At 35.3% G+C, this 23,633-nt stretch overlaps 1 protein-coding gene across 2 annotated transcripts in view; it reads right to left on the bottom strand.

Moving 5' to 3' along the window:
• KIF26B (kinesin family member 26B) overlaps positions 1-23,633 on the bottom strand; it is a 590,705-nt gene that overhangs the window by 181,003 nt on the left and 386,069 nt on the right. For both annotated transcript variants that reach the window (XM_074262566.1, XM_074262567.1), the window contains one exon: positions 3,858-4,041. In XM_074262566.1, coding sequence (XP_074118667.1) covers positions 3,858-4,041 — 184 coding nt within the window. The remainder of the gene's footprint in view (positions 1-3,857; positions 4,042-23,633) is intronic.

Raw genomic sequence — 23,633 nt, 5'->3', positions numbered from 1 at the left:
ATCTCCTAGGATTCTTGCCAGAATCAAAGGAGGTAATATTTGTAAAAAATGTTCAGCACAGTGTCTGAAATATAGTAGATTTTATATAAATTCTTATAACCTCTCTATTTCTGCTCAGGACACCACTAGTTGTCTAGTTTCCCAAGGTTTCAACCTCAGAGCCATTCTCCATGACACATTTATTTTGTATATCTTTCATATTTCCCTCTCAACTTCAATATATCAAATATGTCTCATCCATTCCATGTCTTCAATGTCTCATATCTACTCTTCTTCACTACATGGCCACCTTAATCACCTCTCACCTGGGATATTATATTAGCCTTACTAATTGGTCTCCCTAACTCTAATTTCTTCCCTCTCCAATCCATCTTCCCCATAAATCAATGTGATATTCCTAAAGCATGGTTCTGCTTCCATTTGGCATTTAAAACCTCTCACAACCCAATTTCAACCTATCTTTGTGTGTTTACTTCATATTCTCCACATACATTCCATGTTCTAACTAAACTAGATGATTAAATATTTTCTGTGTGTATAGCATTCTATCTCTAACCTCCAAGTTTTGTTCAGACTGTACGAAATGTCTGGAATAACCTCCATCTTCACCTCCATCTCTTGGAATCCTTAGCTTACTTGAAGCATCAGCTCAAATACTACCTCCTACTCATGCCCCTCTCTCTGCCCCCAGGTACATTCTATTGATTTTTTTTAGAGTTTTATTATCTAGAGGGAGGAAAGTTCTAAGGAATTTTATCACAGTACAGGATGATCCCAAGAATTGATGTTAGCAAGATGTCCCACTCATGGCTGACTCATATATCCCACTTCCTAAGCCTTGAGGTGAGTCCACCCTTGTTCTGAATAATTAAAGTCAGTTTTACTCATGTAAAATAAAAGGCCCATTATATAACTCCCATTATACATATTGTTTGTTTTGTGCTATATTCCTACCTCTTTGAGATATTAAAATGTAAATTATGTAACAATGGCTAATTGAAAAGAATTCCTCAATAAAAGTGAAAGAGTTTTAGGTTCTAATTACAAGTCACTATCAGGAGCAAAAAGAAGGCAAGCTTAAGTAGCAGATAAGACATAGTGTTTCATGTAGCATGTCAGAAAAAAATACATTTTTTCACATAGAATCTCTACATACAGAAAGGAAATATAGACAACTTTTTATAACCTTGGTTAAGTCCTTATATCTATCTATTTATCTATATATCTACATATACCTTTACAACTATATACATCTATATATCTATATATATATATAATATGTATATGTTTATACATATATTAGAATTGTCTCTATATATGTACATACCCACATACACACTAACACACATATTTTAAAGAAACAAGTTTAGGTTACAGTTTCTGTTATATTCTACATGTAACACTGCCTCTGGCTCCCATTTCCTTTTATCCTTCACACTGTGTCATGTTCCTTGGCTCAACATACTTCATATTATGCCTATCACCACATCTGGTAACTGTAGACTGACACAATTCAGCTGGAAAAGAGAGACCGACAATATGTGCATCTGTCTGGGTGTGAGAAAATGCTCCTTCTTGCTTATTGACATACTTCTGTTGCTATCTTGAAAGGAAGGAGTCTTGGTTCTTTTCAATTCCTCTCTCAAAACTCCAGGAAAGGATGTAGGTGGGAAAACCTCTTGATCTCTAGGATGTAATGTCAAAGAAACATATTCCTGGCTTCTATCAGATATATCACAATAGTGGAACCTACTAGAGAACCATGATCTTGAGCTGGGACTTGAGAAGTTATCCAGTTTAATCTCTTCATTTTATGGAAGGGGAAACTGAACATGCTAAGATGATTCTTGCAATCATATTCTGCTGAAAGCATGGAATTATCACAATTTACTCCAAAATGATGTTAATTGTGCTCCCAATTGTGTGTCAACTCAAGTATACATACATATACAACATTCTGAGGAGATGCATAAACACATTTCATGTCTGCTTCTACAGGAGCTGGGGCACCAACTAGAGCTAATACTAAAGGTCTTATGACCCTCACCAGAAGTTGATATCTGCTTCCTCCCTCTCTGCTCCCATTATAGAATTATGAAAATTTGGTTTCTGATATATTGGTGGTTAATGAATTGTCTAACTCATATAAATACATTGGCTTCACAGCCTCCATGTGGATAATGTAGATAAAAGAACCATTTATCCTATTGCAGCAACTCTACACATTTTCATACTGTCTATGTCAGCTGTGCTGCCTCCCCTAACTGGCAATATATAGTACCAGTTGAAGTTAATCTACGTCACCTCCTTTTGGAACCATTCCAGAGTATGGGGTAAAGAAGGTTACAAATTACCTGTATTAATTATATTGCTGAAATATGTCTTCTGCATTAAGGACCATAGTGCACCATTAGCATTCAATCCTTTAAGTTAAATATCAGTCTCCTCAAACAATCTCTAAAAAATTCAAATATCCCTATTCTCTTCTTCACTACTCCAATTTCTATCATCTCCTGGAATATTAACATTTTGAAGTTATGTTGTCTCTCCCAGAATTAAGACCTGAACAATTTGGTACATTAAGTGAATTAATGTGTGACCTCTCCAGTGGGGTATGGGTAGGAAGTGGTGGGTGGGTAGAGAAAGGAGAACTGGATGTTGGTAGAAAAAGAAGTAGAGGGAAAAAAAGAAACAGAGTAATAAAGACAGACTTTGACTCCATCATGATTTGACTTAGTGTTGACTCTGACTACAGGATTAGATTCACATCCACTGAAGACAAAATTTTCTAATCTTGATACAAAAGTTTAATATCTCCTTCCCTCTGAACCCTCCATCTTCTTAATTTCATTTGGATACCAAGGGACAATGTAGTGGATGACCACATTAAAATGCCTATTCAGACATATTGTTAAATCACTACCCTCTTTAGAGTGAGTAGCCATGTCTCATTGAAAAGCCAGGAGCTGGAATAAGAGAAGCCTTTAGGTCAAGGTCAATGGTGAGTTGGCACAGAGGAGGGCATCTTCCTGCTTCTGCCCATGCTCTCTCTTGCCAAAGCCTGAAAAAAATCCACCTCTTTCTTTATCTGGATACTTGTATAGCTCCTAACTCATTCACTAATCAAAGAAAATAAATCCTTTCCCAAAGTAGTTACACTCTGATATTCATCCCAGAAGAGAGAGCAACTTTAGAGAAGTCATTTAAAGGTTCAGTTACTCCCAACATAGTTGGCCAAACTATTCTGATCTTGAGATAGGTTTTCTAAATTTCTTTGTTAAGTGCTTGGGACAATTTAAAGTTGCATTGAGTCTCAAGCATAAAGACAGGGCTAAACATATTCCCCCTAGAAATTCCACCATGATTCTAAGATAATAGCAGATGGAGAGATTTTTTTTAAATGCAGTGGGAAAAAAATTACTTAGCTGTCATAGAAAAAATTATTAAGTGTACTCTATGTCCTGTTCCTGTATCCTCCCTCAATCTCCTGTCTCTGTAGTCTGCCTTTTGTCCTTGGCTCTAGGTCCTGTCTTTATCAGTAAACAGTCCTTTAAAACAATACAGACTCATTTCTCCACCAAAAACAAACCAGATATCAATGAATTGAATGTCTCAATTTACTGTTAACTAAATGTAATCAAAGAAAAAACTGGAATGGTCTCTAACCTATTAGATTTCCTTCATTCTCTTCTCCTTCTCTCTATCTCCCTTTCTACTTTCTAAATCAACTTTTAAAAAAACCACAACCCACAAAGATCTCAATCGTCTTTAATGCCACATCCCTTCTGATTCCTTTCTTCCTCCTCCTGGACCTCATTCCTGCATGCAAATAGCGATGACAAGATGGGAAGACCTACCTTGCCCAGACCTGGAGTATCTTTCACTTTGTTGACTGCCCTTAAGAGACAAGGTGGAGCAGGAGGAGGGGAAGCCTGAAGAATCCCACTGAAGCTTGTAGAGAAGAGAGGCGATTCAGATGCCGATGATGTCGAAGGTCGATTCTTCTTCTTTTTGGAAGATAGATTCAACTTCTGAGCAGCTCTGAAAGAGGAAAATAAAGAGATGGATCATAAAAGAAAATTACTAAGAAATCATCATTCTAGAGTTATCCCCCATCCTTTCCCTTCAAGGCCTTTCCTAGTCTTGATACAAAAGCTTTAAAATTTCTTTACCCTCCACCCCCTGACCAATTTTCTCTGTAGGAGGCATCCCTTATATGGCATAGTTTACTTAATAAGTTACATCGCTGCTTATTTAGTTTTTTTTTAAGTCATTAAAAATGGACTGGTCTGTAGTTGCTACTCACAAAGAAATTGTTTGTTATCCATAAGGAATGAAGGAAGCTGGCCATTTTGGGAGTTGAAACAGCCCCCTATTATGTTAATCATTCAATAAATTCTCTAGTGAATAAACTGAAAGTGTGAGCAGCTATTTTTAAGTCCTAACACCTTGTAAAACACAAACCAGGTCTGAAGGGTCTATGGAGGAACCAATCAACGTTATAGCATATGTGTGGTTATGAAGGAGTAACACAAGCCACAGTTCAAGGGGTGAAGAATGGAGAAACAAAACTTTTTAAGGAATAGCACTCCCCATGGACCACCACCCTCCCTCCTACCAAACAGGATGCAAATGGCCAACGACCTTCTTTCAGGAACAGGGTGCCAGTAATATCACATGCTGGACACACAGAAAATGGTCCCTTTGTGCAACAAGGTAAGCAAACTTTCCACTATGTTCCCAATCACAGGCATGTGGAAGTAGCAGAGATTGGAGCCAGTAAACATGAAAAGCAGGATAGGTAAATAGAGAGGCCTGGAGGAAGGGAGGTTTTAGCAACAACAATAATATTTGGTACTCACTATCACAACTCCTCTCCAAATGCCTGAAACAGCTATCTAACATTTATAAATTCTGTAATTTTGTTGCCATGTCCTTGAAGGGAGAGCAACTATTAAGAGTATGGAAGTATGAAACCAAGTGGTTTAAAAAAAATTTTTTTTAAGAATACACAAGGTGGTCCCTTCCATTAGGAAGTCTTTCAGAGAAAGAAATTTGCTAATAAGTAAAGAGAAAACACAAGTGGTTTTGCAAGCAAAAGACAGAAATGATATTTCACAACTCGGGGCTTTGTGATCTTCCAGTTCATTCTTATGTTTTTACTGAGGTTTTCATATAGAACCTTTGTCCCACGAATACCAATATAGTACCCTCAAACCTTATTAAATGGACTACTGTTTCTGAAAATTGGACATACATAAGCATAAGTTAACATGTATATAGTGCTTTATAGTTTGCCAAAGTGCTTTGAAAATATCATCTCATTTGAGCCTCACAATAATCCTAAAATATAGGTGCTGTTATTATTCCCATTTTACAGATGAGGAAACAGGGACAGAGAGGTTAAGTAATTTTCCCAGAATCAAATACAGCTAGTAAGTATCTGAGGCAAAATTTGAACTCAGTTCTTCCTAACTTCAGCTCTAGAACTCTATGCACTGGGTTGCTTAGCTGCCTCATTGACCACCCAAGACTTTGCTGTCAAGATCAAATGCTCTCACCCTAATCAACTATTCATCCAAATAGCAGGACAAAAGACAGGGAATACTTCCTGATGGAAAGAGAGACAGACAGAAGAACCCAGTATTGTTTAGAGTTTGGCTGCTGGTTCAATGTTAGTAATTCATTTTTCAGCTGATTCTTCTTGGATACAAAATTAATTCTATTTATTACATTGTCTAAAATGTATGTTATATGATAATATGGTATATGATCAAATATTTTGCTAAATTATTATATAGTATAATATATTTGTTACCTCAAAAATAAAAACCCTGCATCAATTCTTCTCCATGACAGAAATTCCACTAAAGTGAACTGAAATAGGTTTCTAATTTATTTATTTATTTATTTTCTGAGGCAATTGTGTCTGAGACTAGGTTTGAACTCAGCTCTGTCCTGATTTCAGGGCTGGTGCTTTATCCACTGCGCCATGTAGCTGCCCCTTAAATGTCTAAATTTTATCTTTCTAATAGGCAGGAAAAAGAAATTTACAGTCATTTATGTAATTTCTTCCTACATTTCCTGATATTTTTAATCTAAAAAGAATAGAGGGAGGAAAGAAGATAGACAGAAATTAGTAGATGTATTACTCAATTCTTGGTTAACTGCTCACCTCAGTAATCTTAATTAATCTCCACTTCTCTCACAGCTACTGGAGGGTGATTCTTAATTCTCCTTTCCTTTAGTAGTTCCTTGCTACTTAGACCAGGAAGCTCTTTTTTACGTGTGAGTTTATTTAAGTTTTAACATCAGTGACGAAGGGGAAAGATACAATCTATGAGCATTTTTGTTTGTTTGTTTTTTCATTTTCTTTGTTTCTTTCAAGTTTGGAACTTCAATATTTTTGTTCTGGGGGGGGAGAAAAACCAAGTGGTTGTGATACACTCTGCTCTCAGTCCTGTCCTCTGAACTCAAAATAGAAGGAGAGAGAAAGACGGGAACGGAATTGAAGGATGAGAGGCAATTAGAGGGGTAATTTTCCTCCTCTTGCCAATGCCAATAAAATACCATATTAAACCTTTTTGTCACCATAGGGAGCAGAGTTGGGACTAGAGGATGAAAACTACAGGGCAACAGATTTCAACTCAATATGAGAACCGTCTAACAATAAGAGATATCTGAAAATAGAGGGGCTTTCTTATGATGCACTAAGTTCTCCATTCCTTGGAGTTTTGGAAGCAATGGTTGGATAATCACTTGTCAGATATGATATAGAAGGAATATGGGCATTAGATAACAGACTGGATTAGCTGACCTTTAAGGTCTCTTCCAATTCTAAGATACTATAATTCTATTCAATTGCATAATTACAATTTCAATTTAATCTTTTGTCCCTGCAAAACTGAAGGGTGCTTCACATAGGGGAGCTGAGTAGTTTTATTTCAATGGGGGAAATGAAATGGGAGGAAGGAGAGAGGAAATACTTTTCAGGGAAAACATTTATTTCATTATTTTATCCTCAAAGAATGCATATATGAAAGAAATCATTAAAGAAAATATATGTATAAATACATTATCTATTAAGAAATACCATGGTAACATCTGATTGAAATTTTGATTTTAATATGATCACTTTCCCAATCTCTATTAAACACCAAGTAAACAAAATATTTAGGTCTCAAAATACAAAAATCAGTTATGTCAAGAATTGTTTAATTCAGAAATATAAAAAAACCTCAATCACAAAGGAACCTCTAAAAGTTAGACATTTGGGGTAGAGAAACATGGGTAATTCGTGTTGTAAGGGTTATTTCAAAATGAACTACAATAAGGTGAACAAGAAATGAATAAAACAACCTTCCTATTATTTCTATACTTTTTTTAAAATATTAAAATCCAAAGGTTAAAAAGAACATTAAAATAAGATGATCTCATTAACCCATGTATTAGCAAATATTTCCTAAAGTTATTCGTCCTACGCTACATCTTAAATAACTTTTAGCCCCATTCATTAGCCCAACATTAGCTCCAAAAAGTCCTGCCTTTTATTTCAAGAAATATCTTTTGCAATATGGAATGATTCCCCCCTCTATGGATAGTATCTCTAGATAGCTGCTAAAATATCTACTATAACAGAAGCATTCTATTGCCTGACTTCTTTAGTCAATTGGACAGAGCAATGCCATTCATCTAGAATATACTGCTTTCTAAGCCAGATCCATGAGGAAGGAGAATGATATCATAAAACAAAACTCCTTAAACTTCACATAACTGTGGGAGTCATGAAATTAAGATCTATTATCAGTAAATGTTTGATTTGTATACCTACTTTATAAACTTATATATCCAGGATTGTGTAAAAATTTCTTAGATGAAGAGGAGTCCTAAGTAGAAAAAGTTTAAGAAGCCTTGCTAGAAAAGTGTGTATTTGGAATCAAAAGATGAGTTCAAATTCTCCCTTGAATTTTTGCTACTTATGAAACCTAAGATAAATCATTGTACTCCTCTGGGCCTCGATTTCCTCCTATGTAAAATAAGTAATCAACTTGAGTTGCCTCTAAGGACTGCCAATTTTATGTCTGGCAATCCTATGATCTTAAGAGTCAGAGCAAAACAGTGGGCTGAAATCTAATGAATGTAGGCAGTGCTGATAGCCAGAACTGGATTTTAGGCTTGAATTAACCTTATTAAGTAAAGGATTTAGGTGGATTTTACTTGGATAATTTGACTTATGATCTCCCTGATGTGAGACTTCCCTCCAATGCTACAAGTCAAAACCTTTCTATGCCTTTTTTTTCTTGTGTGCTCTTTTAAATTTTTTTTAATTTTTAAAATTGACTTCTATAAATTTGTAACAGAAATTCTGGTCTGTCTCAAGTTCTCTGACTATTCCCAAAGTACCAAAAGAATCATCAGTATATTATTCCTTCTCACCAATAGATCGGTCTAGTATTCTCATTGTCTTTTGGAGTTTTACAACATTCATCATATCTGTCTCTGAAAACACTAGCTTGAAGTAAATATGAGGTGGAGACTACCTAAATATCTTAGTCAAAGTCAAACATCTAGCAGCTATTTGGAATGGGATATGAATTCAGGTATCTTCCAGTGCTAGCATTTTTTCTATTTTCTTACTCAAATCTTTCAAGAGTGTTAAATATCATAAAAAAGAGAACTTCATTCTCCCCAGAAAGCAAATGGAGAAGGAGAGAGGTTCAGCCCTTCCACATATGATTGCTAGTTGTTTCTGAATGCCTAATGACATCCTGGGAATATATTCCTAGTGAGTAACGATGCTGCACAATGTATAATTTCGTCATGCATATAAAAAGCTTTGTGACAATTATGGGGTCATTCAGGGCCATCTCAATTTGACCCACACAATGGATTAATGAAACACCAATTGAAAAGCTGCATCTGAAAAGCATTGGCTGAACCACCAAACTATTCTGCACCTGCTATATATGAAGGGCTACTGACCCAGAATGCAATGGAGATGGCAAATCTCCAGCACCAAGATGGAACATACAGGTTGCAAACTAACTATGCAAGCCCAAGTGATGCTATGGGCTGCAATCGTTTATAGGCTACTACAAAAGACTCCAATACTCTAAGGATTAAGAAGTCTCTGATAATATAGAATGTCGTGACAGTGCTGAGGGAAATCCTCTGGGTCAAGGACCCTGGAATTGAAGATAACAAAACAATTGATATAGCAATCTGTTGTGGCAAGAAATTAGAAAGAGGTTGGGCTGCTTAAAGATCTAAGAGGGTCACATAGAAATACTCTCATATCATTCACTTTGAAGTTTTGTTGTTGTTCAGTCATTTCAGTCATGTTCAAATCCTTGTGACTCCCTTTGTTTGTGTGGGGGTTTTTTGGGCAAAGATTCTAAAGTGGTTTGCCATTTCATTTTCCAGCTCATTTACAGAGGTGGAAACTGAGGAAAACAGGATTAAGTGATTTGTCCAGGGTCACACAGCTAATAAGTGTCTGAGGTCACATTTGAATTCATTCCTATTGACTCCAAGCAAGGTACTCCATCTATTATACCACCTAGATGCCTCATACTTTAAAGTTAACTTTGATCTTTTAAAAAAATGTTTAGGTATTATTACAATGAAACATTTGTGATCCACTCTGGAAATGTTTTCAGAGGTTTTTGGAGGGAGGTTTGTTTTTGTTTTTTGTGGCTTTTCACTTTCTGCTAATAAGTTCATATCCATGTCCCTAATTGTTAAAAGGCATATAGAACCTCATGGGGTTTTTTCACCCTTATTTTCCAATTAACTATTTCATTAGTTCAAAGAAGTGATTCAGAAAGTTACTTTCAGAAAATAACATTTGGTGTTGGTAGGGTACAATACAGTGGATTTAAATCTCAAACCACATTAATTTACAATAATTTGAAATTCTGCTCTTTTGACTTAAAAAGCCACTAATAATATTAACCCACAATAATACTGATTTCATATTGTATCACAAAGTATTGATAACTATCAGGTGGCAAATATATACGACTACATATAGGGATATATATGTATAGGTATGTATGCATATGTATGTGAGAGAAAAAGAGAGACAGAGAGATAAAGTGGGGAGAGAAGGGAGAAAGAGGAAAAATCCCACCTATAATCTTTTAGAAAAAATATGAAATTCATGTAAGTTTGCAAGTTTTAGGTAGCAACTAACCATTGGAATCTTGATTTGATAAGAACTCAATTAACAGGTGCAACTTCTCTATTAATGATCACTAACCATGGTCAATGTAGATGACATTTGTTAGATCTTTCAGAAAAAAAAAGTTTTTTGAGATTATTGAAAAATATAGGCAAATTTTAAAGACTTGACTAAAAAATTTCCAATTCTATTATTTCAAAATCTCCCTCATTTCTTCAGGAGTCCTTTAGTCTGTTTTGATAAGTAGCTATTTAGTAATCAAGCACCATTAAGTCTTAAGTTAAAACCATTGGGTATTTGTAGCCCCAGCTACTGATGACCCAGAAAAGAAAGTTTTTGACCTGAGTCCCTGATACCCTCAGGGTAATTTAACAGCAGAAACTGATATGATTTTATGGAAATAATATCAAAGAAGGTATATGCTCATCTTCTTTGTTGATGTACCCTAAGAACCTGTCCAGATGAAACTTATATGTGTTATATTATTAATTGTTTCAGTTATGCCCAATTCTTTGTGATGCCATTTGGGATTTTCTTAGTAAACATACTGGAGTAGTTTGCCATTTCCTTTTCCAGCTCATTTCACAAATGAGGAGACTGAGGCAAACAGGGTGAAGTGACTTGCCCAGACAGCTAGTAAATGTCTGAGACTGGATTTGAACTCAGGTCTTCCTGATTCTGTGCTACTTAGCACTCTCTATTTATATAATCAGTTTTTAGCACAGTGTTTTAGACATAGGATTTTCACTTTGTTGTTACTGTTATTGTTTGCTTGTGTTTTTTTTTCTCATGTTTTCTTTTTACCCTTTTGATCTGTTTTTTTCTTGCACAGCATGACAAATATAGAAATATGTTGGAAGAATCGAATGCTTAATCTATATTGGATTGCTTGTTGTCTAAGGAAGGGGGGCAGGGGAGAGGGAGGGAAGGGAGGGGAAAATTTTGAAACACAAAGTTTTGCAAAGGTGAATGCTAAAACTATCTTTGTATCAGGAAAAATAAAAATAAAAATTTGGCCACCAGAATTAAACACAAAAATTTACATGTATTTTTCTCAATGTGTAGTTAGACTCATTAATGCCTTCTTTGCTCAGAGAATAAGTATTCTCAAAGTAGGCTAAGTTTATATACTTTTTTGATCAAGCATATCATTCGATCGACTTAATAAACTAATGTTTCTTCATATTATTACTATCTTACAGTTGTAAAACTGATTTCTCAAGACAAAATTTAATATTTTGTATTTATCCCTATTAAATTATAATATGTTATATTACATTATAGATTTAATTCACAAAAATTAAATAAGCTACATAAAAACAATTTTAAAAAAGAATGTGAACTCTCAGAGTAGGAATTATCTTGTTTTTCTATTTATGTAACCAGTATTTTGTACACAGTAAGCACATATAGCTTTAGCTACATCTTTCTCTATATCTGTATTGTCTCTCTCTCTATATATATATATGTATGTACCCATATACATTTATGAATTGGTATTCATATGTGTTATTGATACTATCTAGAGTTCTTTATTTCTCTTAGTGTAAGACCCCCCCACCTTCTTTTTAAAGAATGCATTTTCTGAGTTATATCCCTTTTGGCATTTCTTATAATAACAAATAACAAAATATTTTCCTAAAAATGTTTGAGCCAAAGTAAAACTGCACTCCCAAGGGCTTCCCTTTAATAAGGAGTCTCCCATGCTTATGTTGTTTACATAAGCTTCCTTAGTAAATGCAACCACAGAGATAATTGTTCAATGATCCTCTGATTATGCAATTATACCTCATTAAGCAAAGCACAAAATAGGGAGGCATATGCTCACCATAGGTGCTTGCCATGGTCATTGAAGATGCTTTGTTTGGCAACCAAATGAAAAGAGAATCTCTTTATAAATGTATAAATTCTAAGATGAAATATTCTCTAATACCTCCTCAGCAGAATACTGTCCATAATTACAATATAATGACTTCAAAATCTTCAGTTGTTCCCAACTCTACTCTCTCTACATGATCTTTAAAGACCCTTTAAGATCTTTGACAATCTTGCTCTTACTCCCCGCCCCCATAGTCCCTAACTTTATTTACCATCACTCAGACTCCCTCCATTCTAGCCAGATCAGCATTCTGACAGCCAATAAACATTTATTAAGTGCCTACTATGTGCTAAGTGTTGTAGTAATTAGTGAGGATGCAAAAAAATAAAAGATATTTTGCCCTCAACTAGTCCAGTTTATTGTTACTGCAACCATCCTCCCCTCTCCACCCCTTGCCCTAACCTAGAGTATCTTTCTTATGTACTATCCAAATTCTAACCATCATTCAAGTCTAAGCTCAAGAACCATCTTCATGGTGAATCCTTTTATGGCCCTCATGAATGGCCTCTCTCTGCCAAACCTTTGTAGCATTAACTTGTCCATTACACAACATTTAGCACTTTATATTCTGGCCTGCATTTCATTAAAACCATGTTCCAATGTATCAACGTGGAATGAAATGATCTTGGCTGTACCACCAAGCTCCAAGTCCTATCAATCTGAAACTTTTACATATGAACCAAGGAATTATTGGGTCATTATCCCAAAGACCATGCAGGTCTTAGAAGCTTAATAGAAGAATATATATCTCTTAAGAGATGGATTTTGCGGGGGGGGGGGTATGATAGGAATAGCAGGGAGAAGGAGGCACATTAAAAGTCATGAAGACTTGCTATTAAGAGAAAGAGATGACCTATATTAGTGAAGGGAGCATTCATCCCAAAGAAATCATGAAACCATTAGGCATTAAAGTATCCTGTCTTTATTACATCAATGATGCTTTCCAGACTTGTCTTTAAAATTAAACTAGAAGCTTCACCAGGGCAGGGACAATGTCTTATGCTTCTTTTTGTGATCCCCAGAGAGACCGGAGTGCTCTCAATATGGCAGGCACTTAATATTCAAATGATTCTTATAAATGCCACCAAATTTGTAAGCATAAAATTTCAACATTAAATAGACTTAGAGACTTATGCTATGTGTTATACAGCTACATAATGACTGAATCAACTCAAAGCAGTTATTTTATTTTATTTGAGTCAAATAAAATCAGATGATTATCATTAGTTTAATAGCAGAGAGAAAACAGCGACATATTTATGTAAGTAACTTAAATCAAATCAAATATGAGCATTTACCAATTACTGACCTGGTTGCTTAGCAACATACTTCCATATCACAGAGGAAAAAATATCTCAGCTGAGTGAGTTAGGTCATGCCTAGGATTGGGATATTAAAGGCAAACTGTATTTTTAAAAAAGAAGAAGAAGAAAGAAAGAAAGAGAAAGAAAGAAAAGGCTACACCCTGCCTCTATTTGGAAGTCCTTGTATGAACCAATGTTTGCATGTGTGTATGTAGATTGGCCAACCTCCACCCTCAAAGGCCTCACCCAGAACACACACAATAAAGAGCCTAAGAGCAGTATTTAACATGCATTTCAGTTCTGTGGGAAAGTCCTTCAATCAATCAACAGATATTTATTAAGCTACAACTATGAGCAAAGTACCATGCACTCAATAGACAATGAACATCAAGAAAATCCCATCTTGACAGCAACATGGTCCGAGACATTTAGTATACACAGGATCATAGGATCAAAGATTCAAAACAAAAAGTGGATCTTGGAGGCCACATGAAATCCCCTCATTTATAGATAAGGAAACTGAGTCAGGTAATCTAACTTGATCTTCACAACAACTTTGTGACCTGGGCATGGCAGGTGTTATTCTTCCCATTTCACAGATGAAGAAGCAAGGAAAATTATTTCAGTTGATTCTCATAATCATACTGTGACATAGGCAGAACAGATATTATTATTCAAGTTTTACAAATGAAGATAGAAGAACTGAGAATTGAACCCTAATCTGTATACTCTAGGGTTCTTTCTATTATATCATAATACCTCCCAATAAAAATCTTTAAAGGAGTCACCTGGGAGTTACTATATATTGAAGTGTCTGTTTCTAAGGTATACACAAAATATAAGAAGTTACGGTCTGCTTAAACCTCTTGGCTCAAATACACAAGCTAAGGTCATGCATCAGCCATGCTCTATGCAAACCCTATACCACCCAACCAAAAAGCTTCATTCGGAGCTGTGAACTTTCCCTGGATCCTGATTTCTTGGCAGCACTCCATTCACTGATGCTTGGATAGACAAAGGAAAAAATCACCAATTTTGCGTGTTCAAAGATCATGCTGTTGGTGCTGCCATTCATGCGTATCCTATTTGGTGACTCAAAAGATGGAAAGTCATATCCTTGTAGAATCTGAAAGCCAAAAAGAACCCCAGGGGTGATCTCATCTAAGTCCCTGAACTATTTCAGATGAAGAAACTTATTACCAAGAGAAATAAAAGAAGTTGTCAAAGTCACAGAAGTAGAATTCAGGGTACTGATTCCCAGAGATCATAGTACTTTGCTCCTTGGTATTCAAAGTCACTGTTATGAACAGATTAACATTGTGATTGCCTGAAATGAGGAATTAGTGAGAAGCAAATGTATGTATCAGACATCTGTTTAGCCTCCTATTCCAAAGGCCATGGGACGATAAAATCTTCTGCCTTGCCTAAAGTGATTAGCACACTAATATGGAAGTATATTTGTATTCTTACACCAAGAACAGTTTTTTTTTTCATTTGCCGATGGCCCTTATTGTTGTTTTTTAGTTGTTCATTTGATCTTTTGTGACCATTTGGAGTTTTCTTGGTAAAGATAGTGGAATGCTTTGTCATTTCCTTCTTCAGCTCACTTTGCAGATGGGGAAACTAAGGCAAATGGGGGTAAAGTAATTTTTCCAAGGTCACATAACTTGTAAGAGTCTGAGTCCAGATTTGGACTCAGGAAGATGAGTCTTTTGGACTTCAGGAGAAACATTCTGTTCATTCAGCTATCTCACTGAATGTTAATAGCTTTAGCAAAGGCTAAAGACCAGAAGATGAAGGGATCTCAGACATTCTAGCTTAATCTCCTCATTTTAGAGGTGAGAAAACAAGCTCATAGGGATAGAATTCCAATACAGATCCTTTGACACAAAATTCTGGGCTCTTTCTATCCTGACTCCATATTTTTCACATAAGTAATAAAGCCTTTGAAAATGAAAATTCAAGAAAAATTCAGTGGTGGGACTTTGTTTTTCCCTCCTGGTAGTAATTCTTCTGAGTCTTGGTTTTGGTTACATCATGTCATATAATTATCTAATGCTATTCACAATCTGTGAATGAGCTATTTTAGTCTCAGAAGCTAACTAAAATCATTGCTCCAAGGGGCTCTTTCCCTCTCTCCTCCTTTATTAGAAATGCTTGTCATACCAGGCTAATGCTGTGATGTCTCAGGACATGGATAGACTGCATTGTTATATGCTCTGTTTACGTCTGATTTTATGATATGTCTCTTCTTTAGGTCATTATAGAGAAGTAGTCACTAGATATCCCATAATCATCTTCTATACAGTCCCAGAAAGTAAATGACTATCACTCTAATATTAGCAGAACGCATGGCTCATTGAAGATGTTTCTGTCTTATCTTTGGGTAGGGCAGATAAAAGCAGCTAAGTGGTGAAGTGGATTAGGCACTGGACTTGAAATCAGGAGAATTCCTCAGTCACTTACAAACTGTGTGACTCTAGGCAAATCATTTCACCCTTTTTACCTCAGTTTCCTCACCTGTAAAATGAGCTGGAAAGAAAATAGTACACATTCCAGTTTCTTTGCAAAGAAAACCCCAAATGGGATTGAATTAGACACAACCGAACAATAACAATAATGCCAACAAGGGTACAATGAAAATAGACTCCTTTCATTAATGGCTGCTTGGGACTGTGGTTCCCAAGTATAGATTTATATTTGGATTTATAATTGGAAGAGACTTTAGAGACCAAGTCCAATTCCTTCATTTTTACAGAAAAGGAAACTGAGGTATAGAGAGATTTTAAGTGATATGATCAGAGTCACGCAGTTAGTATGTATCTGAATCTGGATTTTAACACATTTTTCTGACCCCAGGCCCAGCACTCTATACCGATACATGTTTATATATTTATATGTATTGTGCATGTATATGTTTTGGTTTTAGAGGGGACAAGATTATCCAGACCTGTGGAGATCAGTGGTCCAGATTAACCTTGTGAATTTAGTGGGGAAATCCCTTCTGCCATATGACTGGTCAATTAAGTATTTAAGAACCTACTATAGGTCAGGCACAGTTCTTGGCACTGAGGATTTTACAAAATACAATGACTCAAAGAAATCCATACAAATATACAGGAGAAATAAAAAGAAGATAAATACAAGCAAATCCAAAGTTGTTAAATAAAAGGGAGAAGACTGGCAGTTGAGGGAATTATCACTAATGCAATGAAGGATTTTATATAAATTATAATTTATTACCTGAAGGAGGGGCTAGCTGTCTATCTGCTATGTTGTGCTATTTCTTTTGCTCTCATGATAGATAGCTTGATAGACAGCAGGTTGGATAGATTATAGGCCTTACATATTTAATTTATATAAATAGATCTACACATTTACATTCACATACTGTTTTCTATTTGTATATCTATATTTGTACTTATAAATTTTAGACCACATACATACACATTTGAGAGACAGTTTCATAATACAGAAGCAGAAAGACTATGCCATCTAAATCTCATTTCAAGTGGAATAGAATACAGAAGCTCCCCCCATTTTTGGGGGGGGAATAATAGATACTCAGACAAAAAATGAGCTTGCTTAAGCTCAAACCCCACCTCCTTCATGAGACCTTTTTGATTTCTACCGGGTGCCAGTGCCTCCCCAAATCCTTCAGATTACTTTGTATATATTTTGCATATATGTCCCCTGGTAGAATATAATGTAACTGAGAGAATAGAAGGATTTATTTTACCTATCATGGTCCCTGGCACATGTTGTTCAATCTTTTTTCAGTAGTGTCTGACTATTCATGACCCTGTTTGGGATTGTTTGGTAAAGATACTGGAGTAGTTTATCATTTCCTTCTCCACCCCATTTTATAGATGACGAAACTGAGACAAGCAGGGTTTAGTGAAGTTCCCAGGTAAAGTTGCTAGTTAGTGTCTGAAACCAGACTTAAATGCAGAAAGATTAGTCTTTCTGAATCCAGACCTGCCATGCTATGCAATGCAGTGCTGCTTCCTAGCACATAGTAGGTATATTTATTTGCCATCTCACTGCACATTTTTTTCCTCTAAATTATAATTACTCCAAAAAACAAGTACTTGCTTTGGCAATTTGTCATTATACTGAGAACCATGGTAAATTCCCAGGGTACAAAAGAGTAAGAATGCAGATCCTTACTTGCTAGAGTCCCACTCTCCTTGGAAAAAGGAGAATTCAAAGTATTATTACAAACTAATTGATGATATAAATTTTGGGGGCAAGGAGTTACTTTAAAATTTTTTAATGTAATATTTTTTTTCTTCCCTGAAATGGTAAATGTTAATTTTAAAAGACTATTAAAGCCTTTACTATTTCTCAAAGTTTTGAGTTCCAAATTCTCTCTCTTCCCCTGTTCCCCCCCAAGATTGTAAGCAACTGATATAGATTTATATATATATATATATTAGTGCTACAATGTTAATTCCAGCTTATAGATTTATTACCTCAAATCCATCCATATCATTTTTACACTGATGAGAAAGCAGACCCTCCAAAGTCAAGACCACACATTTAACAAGGAGCAAATCTGGAAGAGCCTGTTTCCTGAGCCCCAATCCAATGTTCTTTCCCTGCTAACACATTGCCATGCTGAATGTCAGAAGAGATGCCAAAAGAAGTGTCCTGCACTGTAGGAAGTAGAATGCCTCTTAATAAGCCAGGGGTGACCACTAAACATTTGGAGGTTTTAATGGACAGCAAGTTCAATAAGAATCAACAATGAATTAAACAGCTGATCGATTTTTAGAAGCATAGCGAGCTTTTTTCTCTGGCAGGAAAGTAATAGAAACAAAGCAGATGGCTGCTGGTTGGAGAATGACTACAAGTTGAGCTAAATGGATGTAATGGAATATTACTGAGGTAAAAGAAATGATGAATATGAATAATACAGAGAGCATTAAAAAACCCAAAACTTTGCATCTGAATGGATGCAAAATCAAGAAAGCAGCTGCAAGGAAACAACCTACACAATGACCACCACAATGTCAAAGAAAAGAATAAAACCAACTACAAAACAATAGAAGGATGTGGAATTCTAATAACCTGACATAGCCCCAGAGAAGAGGTGGAAACTAGCAACTCTTTCTTTTTTGTAGATGTAGGAGGGAACCATGGGTGTGAAAAACACATATGTTTGAGTTTGTTAATGTATTGGTGAATTTTGCTAAAGTGGTTTTTAAATTTTTCTTTCTCCTCTTTTATAAGGCATTACTCTCTGCAAATGAGAGAAATGTTGGATATATAAAATATACCGAATCAAAAGGAGGAGAGAAAGAGAGGGGAAAGAGGAAAAGGGAGGGGAAGAGGAAGAGAAAGAAGAAAAGGGAGAGGAAGAGAGAGGGAGAGAGAGAAGGAGAAGGAGAGAAAGAAAGAGAAAGGGAAAAAAGAAGAGGAGGAGAAGGAAGAGGAGGAGGGAGAGTGAGGAAGAGAGGAAGGAAGAAGGAATGAGAGAGGAAGAAAAAATGAAAAAGAAAGAAAAAAAGAAAAAAGAGAAAGAAAGTAAGGGGAAGGATACATCATCCAGTATTAGGAAGATGATAGTCCCATTCTGAGTCCTACATTTTATAAAAACTCTTGATAAATTGTCCAAAGCTCCCAAAAGGCAATAGAATGGGAAATGTTCTTGGGTTCATGCCAATGAGAATTAGTTAAAGGATCTAGAGATTAGGAGGTACTAGGGTTCCCCTCACTGGTATTTTCCAAGGAAAGCTTGAAACCATCTATCAAATATGTTGAAAATGGCCTTCTTTTATGATTCAAGATGGTCTAGACTAGGGATCCTTAATCCAGGGTTCTATGAGCTACAAATCAGGTTTTTGGAGATTAATGATGGAAAAATCCATCCATAACCTAACTGCATATCAAAGTATACTATTTTCACTTTTTTGTGAGTTTTTTCCTTCTCATGGTTTTTCCCTTTTGTTATGATTCTTCTTTCACGGCAAGACTACTGTGGAAATAAATATATTTAATATGATACATGTATAACCTATATCAGATTGCTTACCATCTTGGGGACAGAAAAGAAGAGAGACAAAAAAAAATGGGAATCAAAGCCTTACAAAATTTAATGTTGAAAACTATCTCTACATATAATTGGAAAAAGTAAAATACTATTAAGTGGAAAAAATAAAATTTGAAAAGCCCTTTCAAAAAAGGGGGTATTTTGGCAACTATTTTTCAACCTAACTGATTTCCTTTGTAGTCCTATATATTTTACTGTATGCTTCTAAAAATATTCTGAGAAGAGGCCTATAGACCTCACTAATCAGCCAAAGAGACCCATGACACAAAACAATAAGGTTTAAAAGTCCAGACCGGGATAGGTCTCTGGTGTCCCTAACAATTCTGAGGATCTCCCTAACAATTTTCTTTAATTATTTATCTCTCTTAGCTGTGCTGCAGATTAAATTATCTGGAAAAATATAAGAATCTGAAAAGCATTGGAATTGCTCCCTTTTAGTGTTTTCATTAAAATAAAAACCTAGTGCTTTGTTCTTACCTTTTTCTCTTTTCGAGCATGTGAAATGAAAAATGACATAAAATTAAACACTTCATACAGAGATATAATTTGTTGCCATGAAGCAGCAAAATGCATCAAGTTATGATAGATATCAACATGCAAAGTTTGGAGTTAAAGCAAAACCTTTTTCTCCACAGTTCTTCCTTGCTCATTACCAGTAGCCCTTGAATGGAGGGAGGGGCTGAGCAGCAAAGTAACTTAATTTTCAATTCTGGGTGACATTCTTTATAGTTTATGACATTTGGCTTCTTTTTTCATAAAAAAATAAGATTTTTAAACTTTTTAAAAATATTTTTACTATTTTTTTACTTTTTACTTAGGTTATTTACAAGATTTAAAATATCACGAATTCTCTTAACAAATCAAATTTCAAGGCAATTTCAATGCCTTTCAATGGAAAGAACCTAGAATTTGGAGGCAGAGAATCTGACTCTGAATCCTGGCTCTGCTCTTGAGTACTTGCATGACCTTGGCTAAAGCATCTTTATTCTTTCCGCAGCTATAAAATGAGGCTTTTCAAGTTCGAAATCTGTGGTCCTGTATGTTAATGTGGGTTAAGGATGGCCACCTCAAAAGCCCATGGTTAAATTTTTTGTGCAAGTACTATGCCTCATAGACTAGAAAACATTGCAGATTAGGATTTGATTTATTGCTTTGTTGATTATCTAGATTTGAGAAAATAATGGAGAAAATGTGAATAATGCAGCTCAAACTTTAAGATGTGTAGTACATTGTTGTTTTTTTGGGGGGAAGAGAGGGAACAAGAATTTATTAAGTTCCTACTAAGTTCCAGGCACTGTGCTAAACATTTACCATCACCCCCTACTAGAGGGGCTCAACATCACAGGTGCTTCTGAATCCTTGTGCTCTAATTCTTGACTGTGTTACCAAGCTGCTGAGTGATCCAGTAGGAGGCACCTGGCCAGCCAATTCCTCAGGTGTTCAATTGCAAAACAAGCAAAAATTCATTTTTCACTTTCTTCCTCTCAAGAAATGTCAGCAAGTTGAAGGAGACAACATCTGTTCAGCTCTGAAAACCTGGGCAAAACCTGGACATTAAGGATCTGTAATTTCCTCAGCATAAGAACTCCCTTCACTGAGGCTGATGAAAACACATACATGTCTTAACTTAGTAACATCCACAGTCATTCAGCTACTAAGTATCAAGGATAGGCTTTAAACTGAGGTCTTCCTGATTCTATTATCCATTATGCCAGACTGGTTCTCTGGCAAGCAAATAAATAAACAAATGAACAAACCAGAAAGAACAAACGAATAAAACAATGAACACATGAATGAATAATATATAAAGCTATGTATATATACATACACACATAATATATATATGCATATATATACACAAAAATAACATAAACTAACATTTTACATACATGTATATACACACACATACATAATTAGTGTCCCCAAAATCACATATATTTATTTTAGTAGTCTAAGACTGTTCCAAGACTTTTGGGATATTTGCAACTATAAAATAAAGACAAGCCATTTTTATTACATGGCTACATAAAAGTCAGTTGTTTGAGGAATAGTTGACAGCTTTTGATTTTAATGAAGAAAAAACATAAACACTACACAAGAGAAAGCCTACAGGGCTAGAGTCTAGGGAAACTCCAAAAGAAAATAATTTATCAGAGTGAAAAAACATCTACAAAATAGGTAGCCCTGATTTTTTGTCACTATGCATTTTGCTGCCTTTCTTCCTTGATGGCCCTATCACTTGCTTCTCTTTTGTCTACCTGTTCATTTAATGATTTTCACTTGTGCTTGGAAGTGACTCAAAAATATAGCAGGAGAATGAAGTTCATTCTAATAGCTGTTTCAATAATAATAGTCCTGAGGCTCATCACCATAATTATATAACAAATCTATAAACAAGATCCATCACCACCAAAGAGAGCTGATCAGTTCATAGTCCTTTTTCACCCTCACTTAATATGGCAAAGGTTGATTATTATTAGCTATTTTCCTATGGACAGAACAATTAGGTGGTGCAGTGAATAGAGTGCTGGGTCTAAAGTTGGAATGAACTGAATTCCAAATTGATCTCAAGATCCACATGTGCAAATATGTTTGTAACAGCCCTTTTTGTAGTAACAAGGAACTGGAAACTGAGTGGATGCCCATCAATTGAGAAATGACTGAATAAGTTATGGTACATGAAAGTAATGGAATATTATTGTTATATAAGAAACAACAAGCAGGTTGATTTCAGAAAAGCCAGAAAAGATTTATATGAACAGATGCTAAGTGAAGTAAGCAGAACCAAGAAAACTGTATACAGTAACAACAAAATTGTGATTATCAACTGTGCTGGATTTTGGATCTTTTCAACAATGAGGTGATTCAGGACAATTCAAATAGATTTGTGATGGAAAGAGTCATATGCATCCAGAGAGAAAGGACTGTGGGGACTAAATGTGGACCACAACATAGCATTTTCACTTTTTTGTTGTGGTTGGTTGTTTGCTTGGTTTTTGTTTCTTTCTGGTGGTTTTACCCCTTTTGATCTGATTTTTCTTGCACAGCATGACAAATATGGTAATATGTTTAGAAGGATTGCACACAGTTAACCTATATCAAATTGCTTGGTCTCTTAGGGAGAAGAGAAATAGGAAGGAGGTTGGAACACAACGTTTTGCAAAGGTGAATGTCAAAAACTGTCTTTGCATGTATTTGGAAAAATAAAATACTACTGGGAAGAAACTGACCTCAGAAATTTACTAGTTGTGTGACCCTGGGTGATCACTTAATCCTCTGTCTCAGTTTCCTCAGCTGAAAAACATGGGTTGGGGAAGGAAATGGCAAGCCAATGCAGTAGTCTTATCAATAAAAATCTAAATAGGATCATGAAAAGACACACAAGATTGAAAATGAGTAAACAACAATTTCCCTATGGGCTAAAGAGAAGTATGTATACCTTTTACAGGCCTGATCCTGTCAAATAATGTATTTCCCATCACCTCCCCTTTTCTGAATTTAAAAAAAAAAAGCATGCTTCTCTCAATATCTCTGAAAAGTTTATTATAATTTGAACTTCTGTCAATTGAATCCTATATCTTTTTTGACTTCAATTCTATCATAGATGATTTATCTTCATTTCTGAATGATATTCAATTGACAATGACTGTCAACACTTTATATTTAAAGTTCTCTCCTCTTCCCTCACTTTGTTAAGCAGTTAATGATCTGTAAAGACTTAAATATAGGAAAGGAATTTGTTAGAAGGTTTAAAAGAACTGGAGGTGAATCCTTTTATAAGGATTCCATTTTCCAGATCATTTTCCAGTTTTCTCAGGGATTTCCCTTCATACTAAATAAGATCTGCTTACTGTTGGTCACACTGGTATATAAAATTTGTACTTTGTATAAATTTGTATAAAATTCAAATTTTAATTTCATGCTCATTCAATTTATGTTTAATTTGTGTTGTTGTTCAATATTTTTTTCCAGTTGGGTCTTCACATCAGCAACATCTTATATTTTAAACTCACATTTGTTTGGAGTTTTCCTCATTCTAGTTCATTTAGATAGGTAGCCATAGTATCTTTATTTTATAGATGAAAACATTAACACTCTAATATTGAGTGAATTGAAAGTGTTTGAGGCAGAATTTGAACCCAGGTGTTTGCCTGACAAGTTTTTTGAACTTTATAATATTACTCAATATCTATCAAGACAACTAGATAGTAC

The sequence above is a fragment of the Sminthopsis crassicaudata genome, chromosome 4 (assembly GCF_048593235.1).
Source record: "Sminthopsis crassicaudata isolate SCR6 chromosome 4, ASM4859323v1, whole genome shotgun sequence".
Taxonomy (NCBI): Eukaryota; Metazoa; Chordata; class Mammalia; order Dasyuromorphia; family Dasyuridae; genus Sminthopsis; species Sminthopsis crassicaudata.
This window is presented reverse-complemented; position numbering and strand designations above follow the sequence as displayed.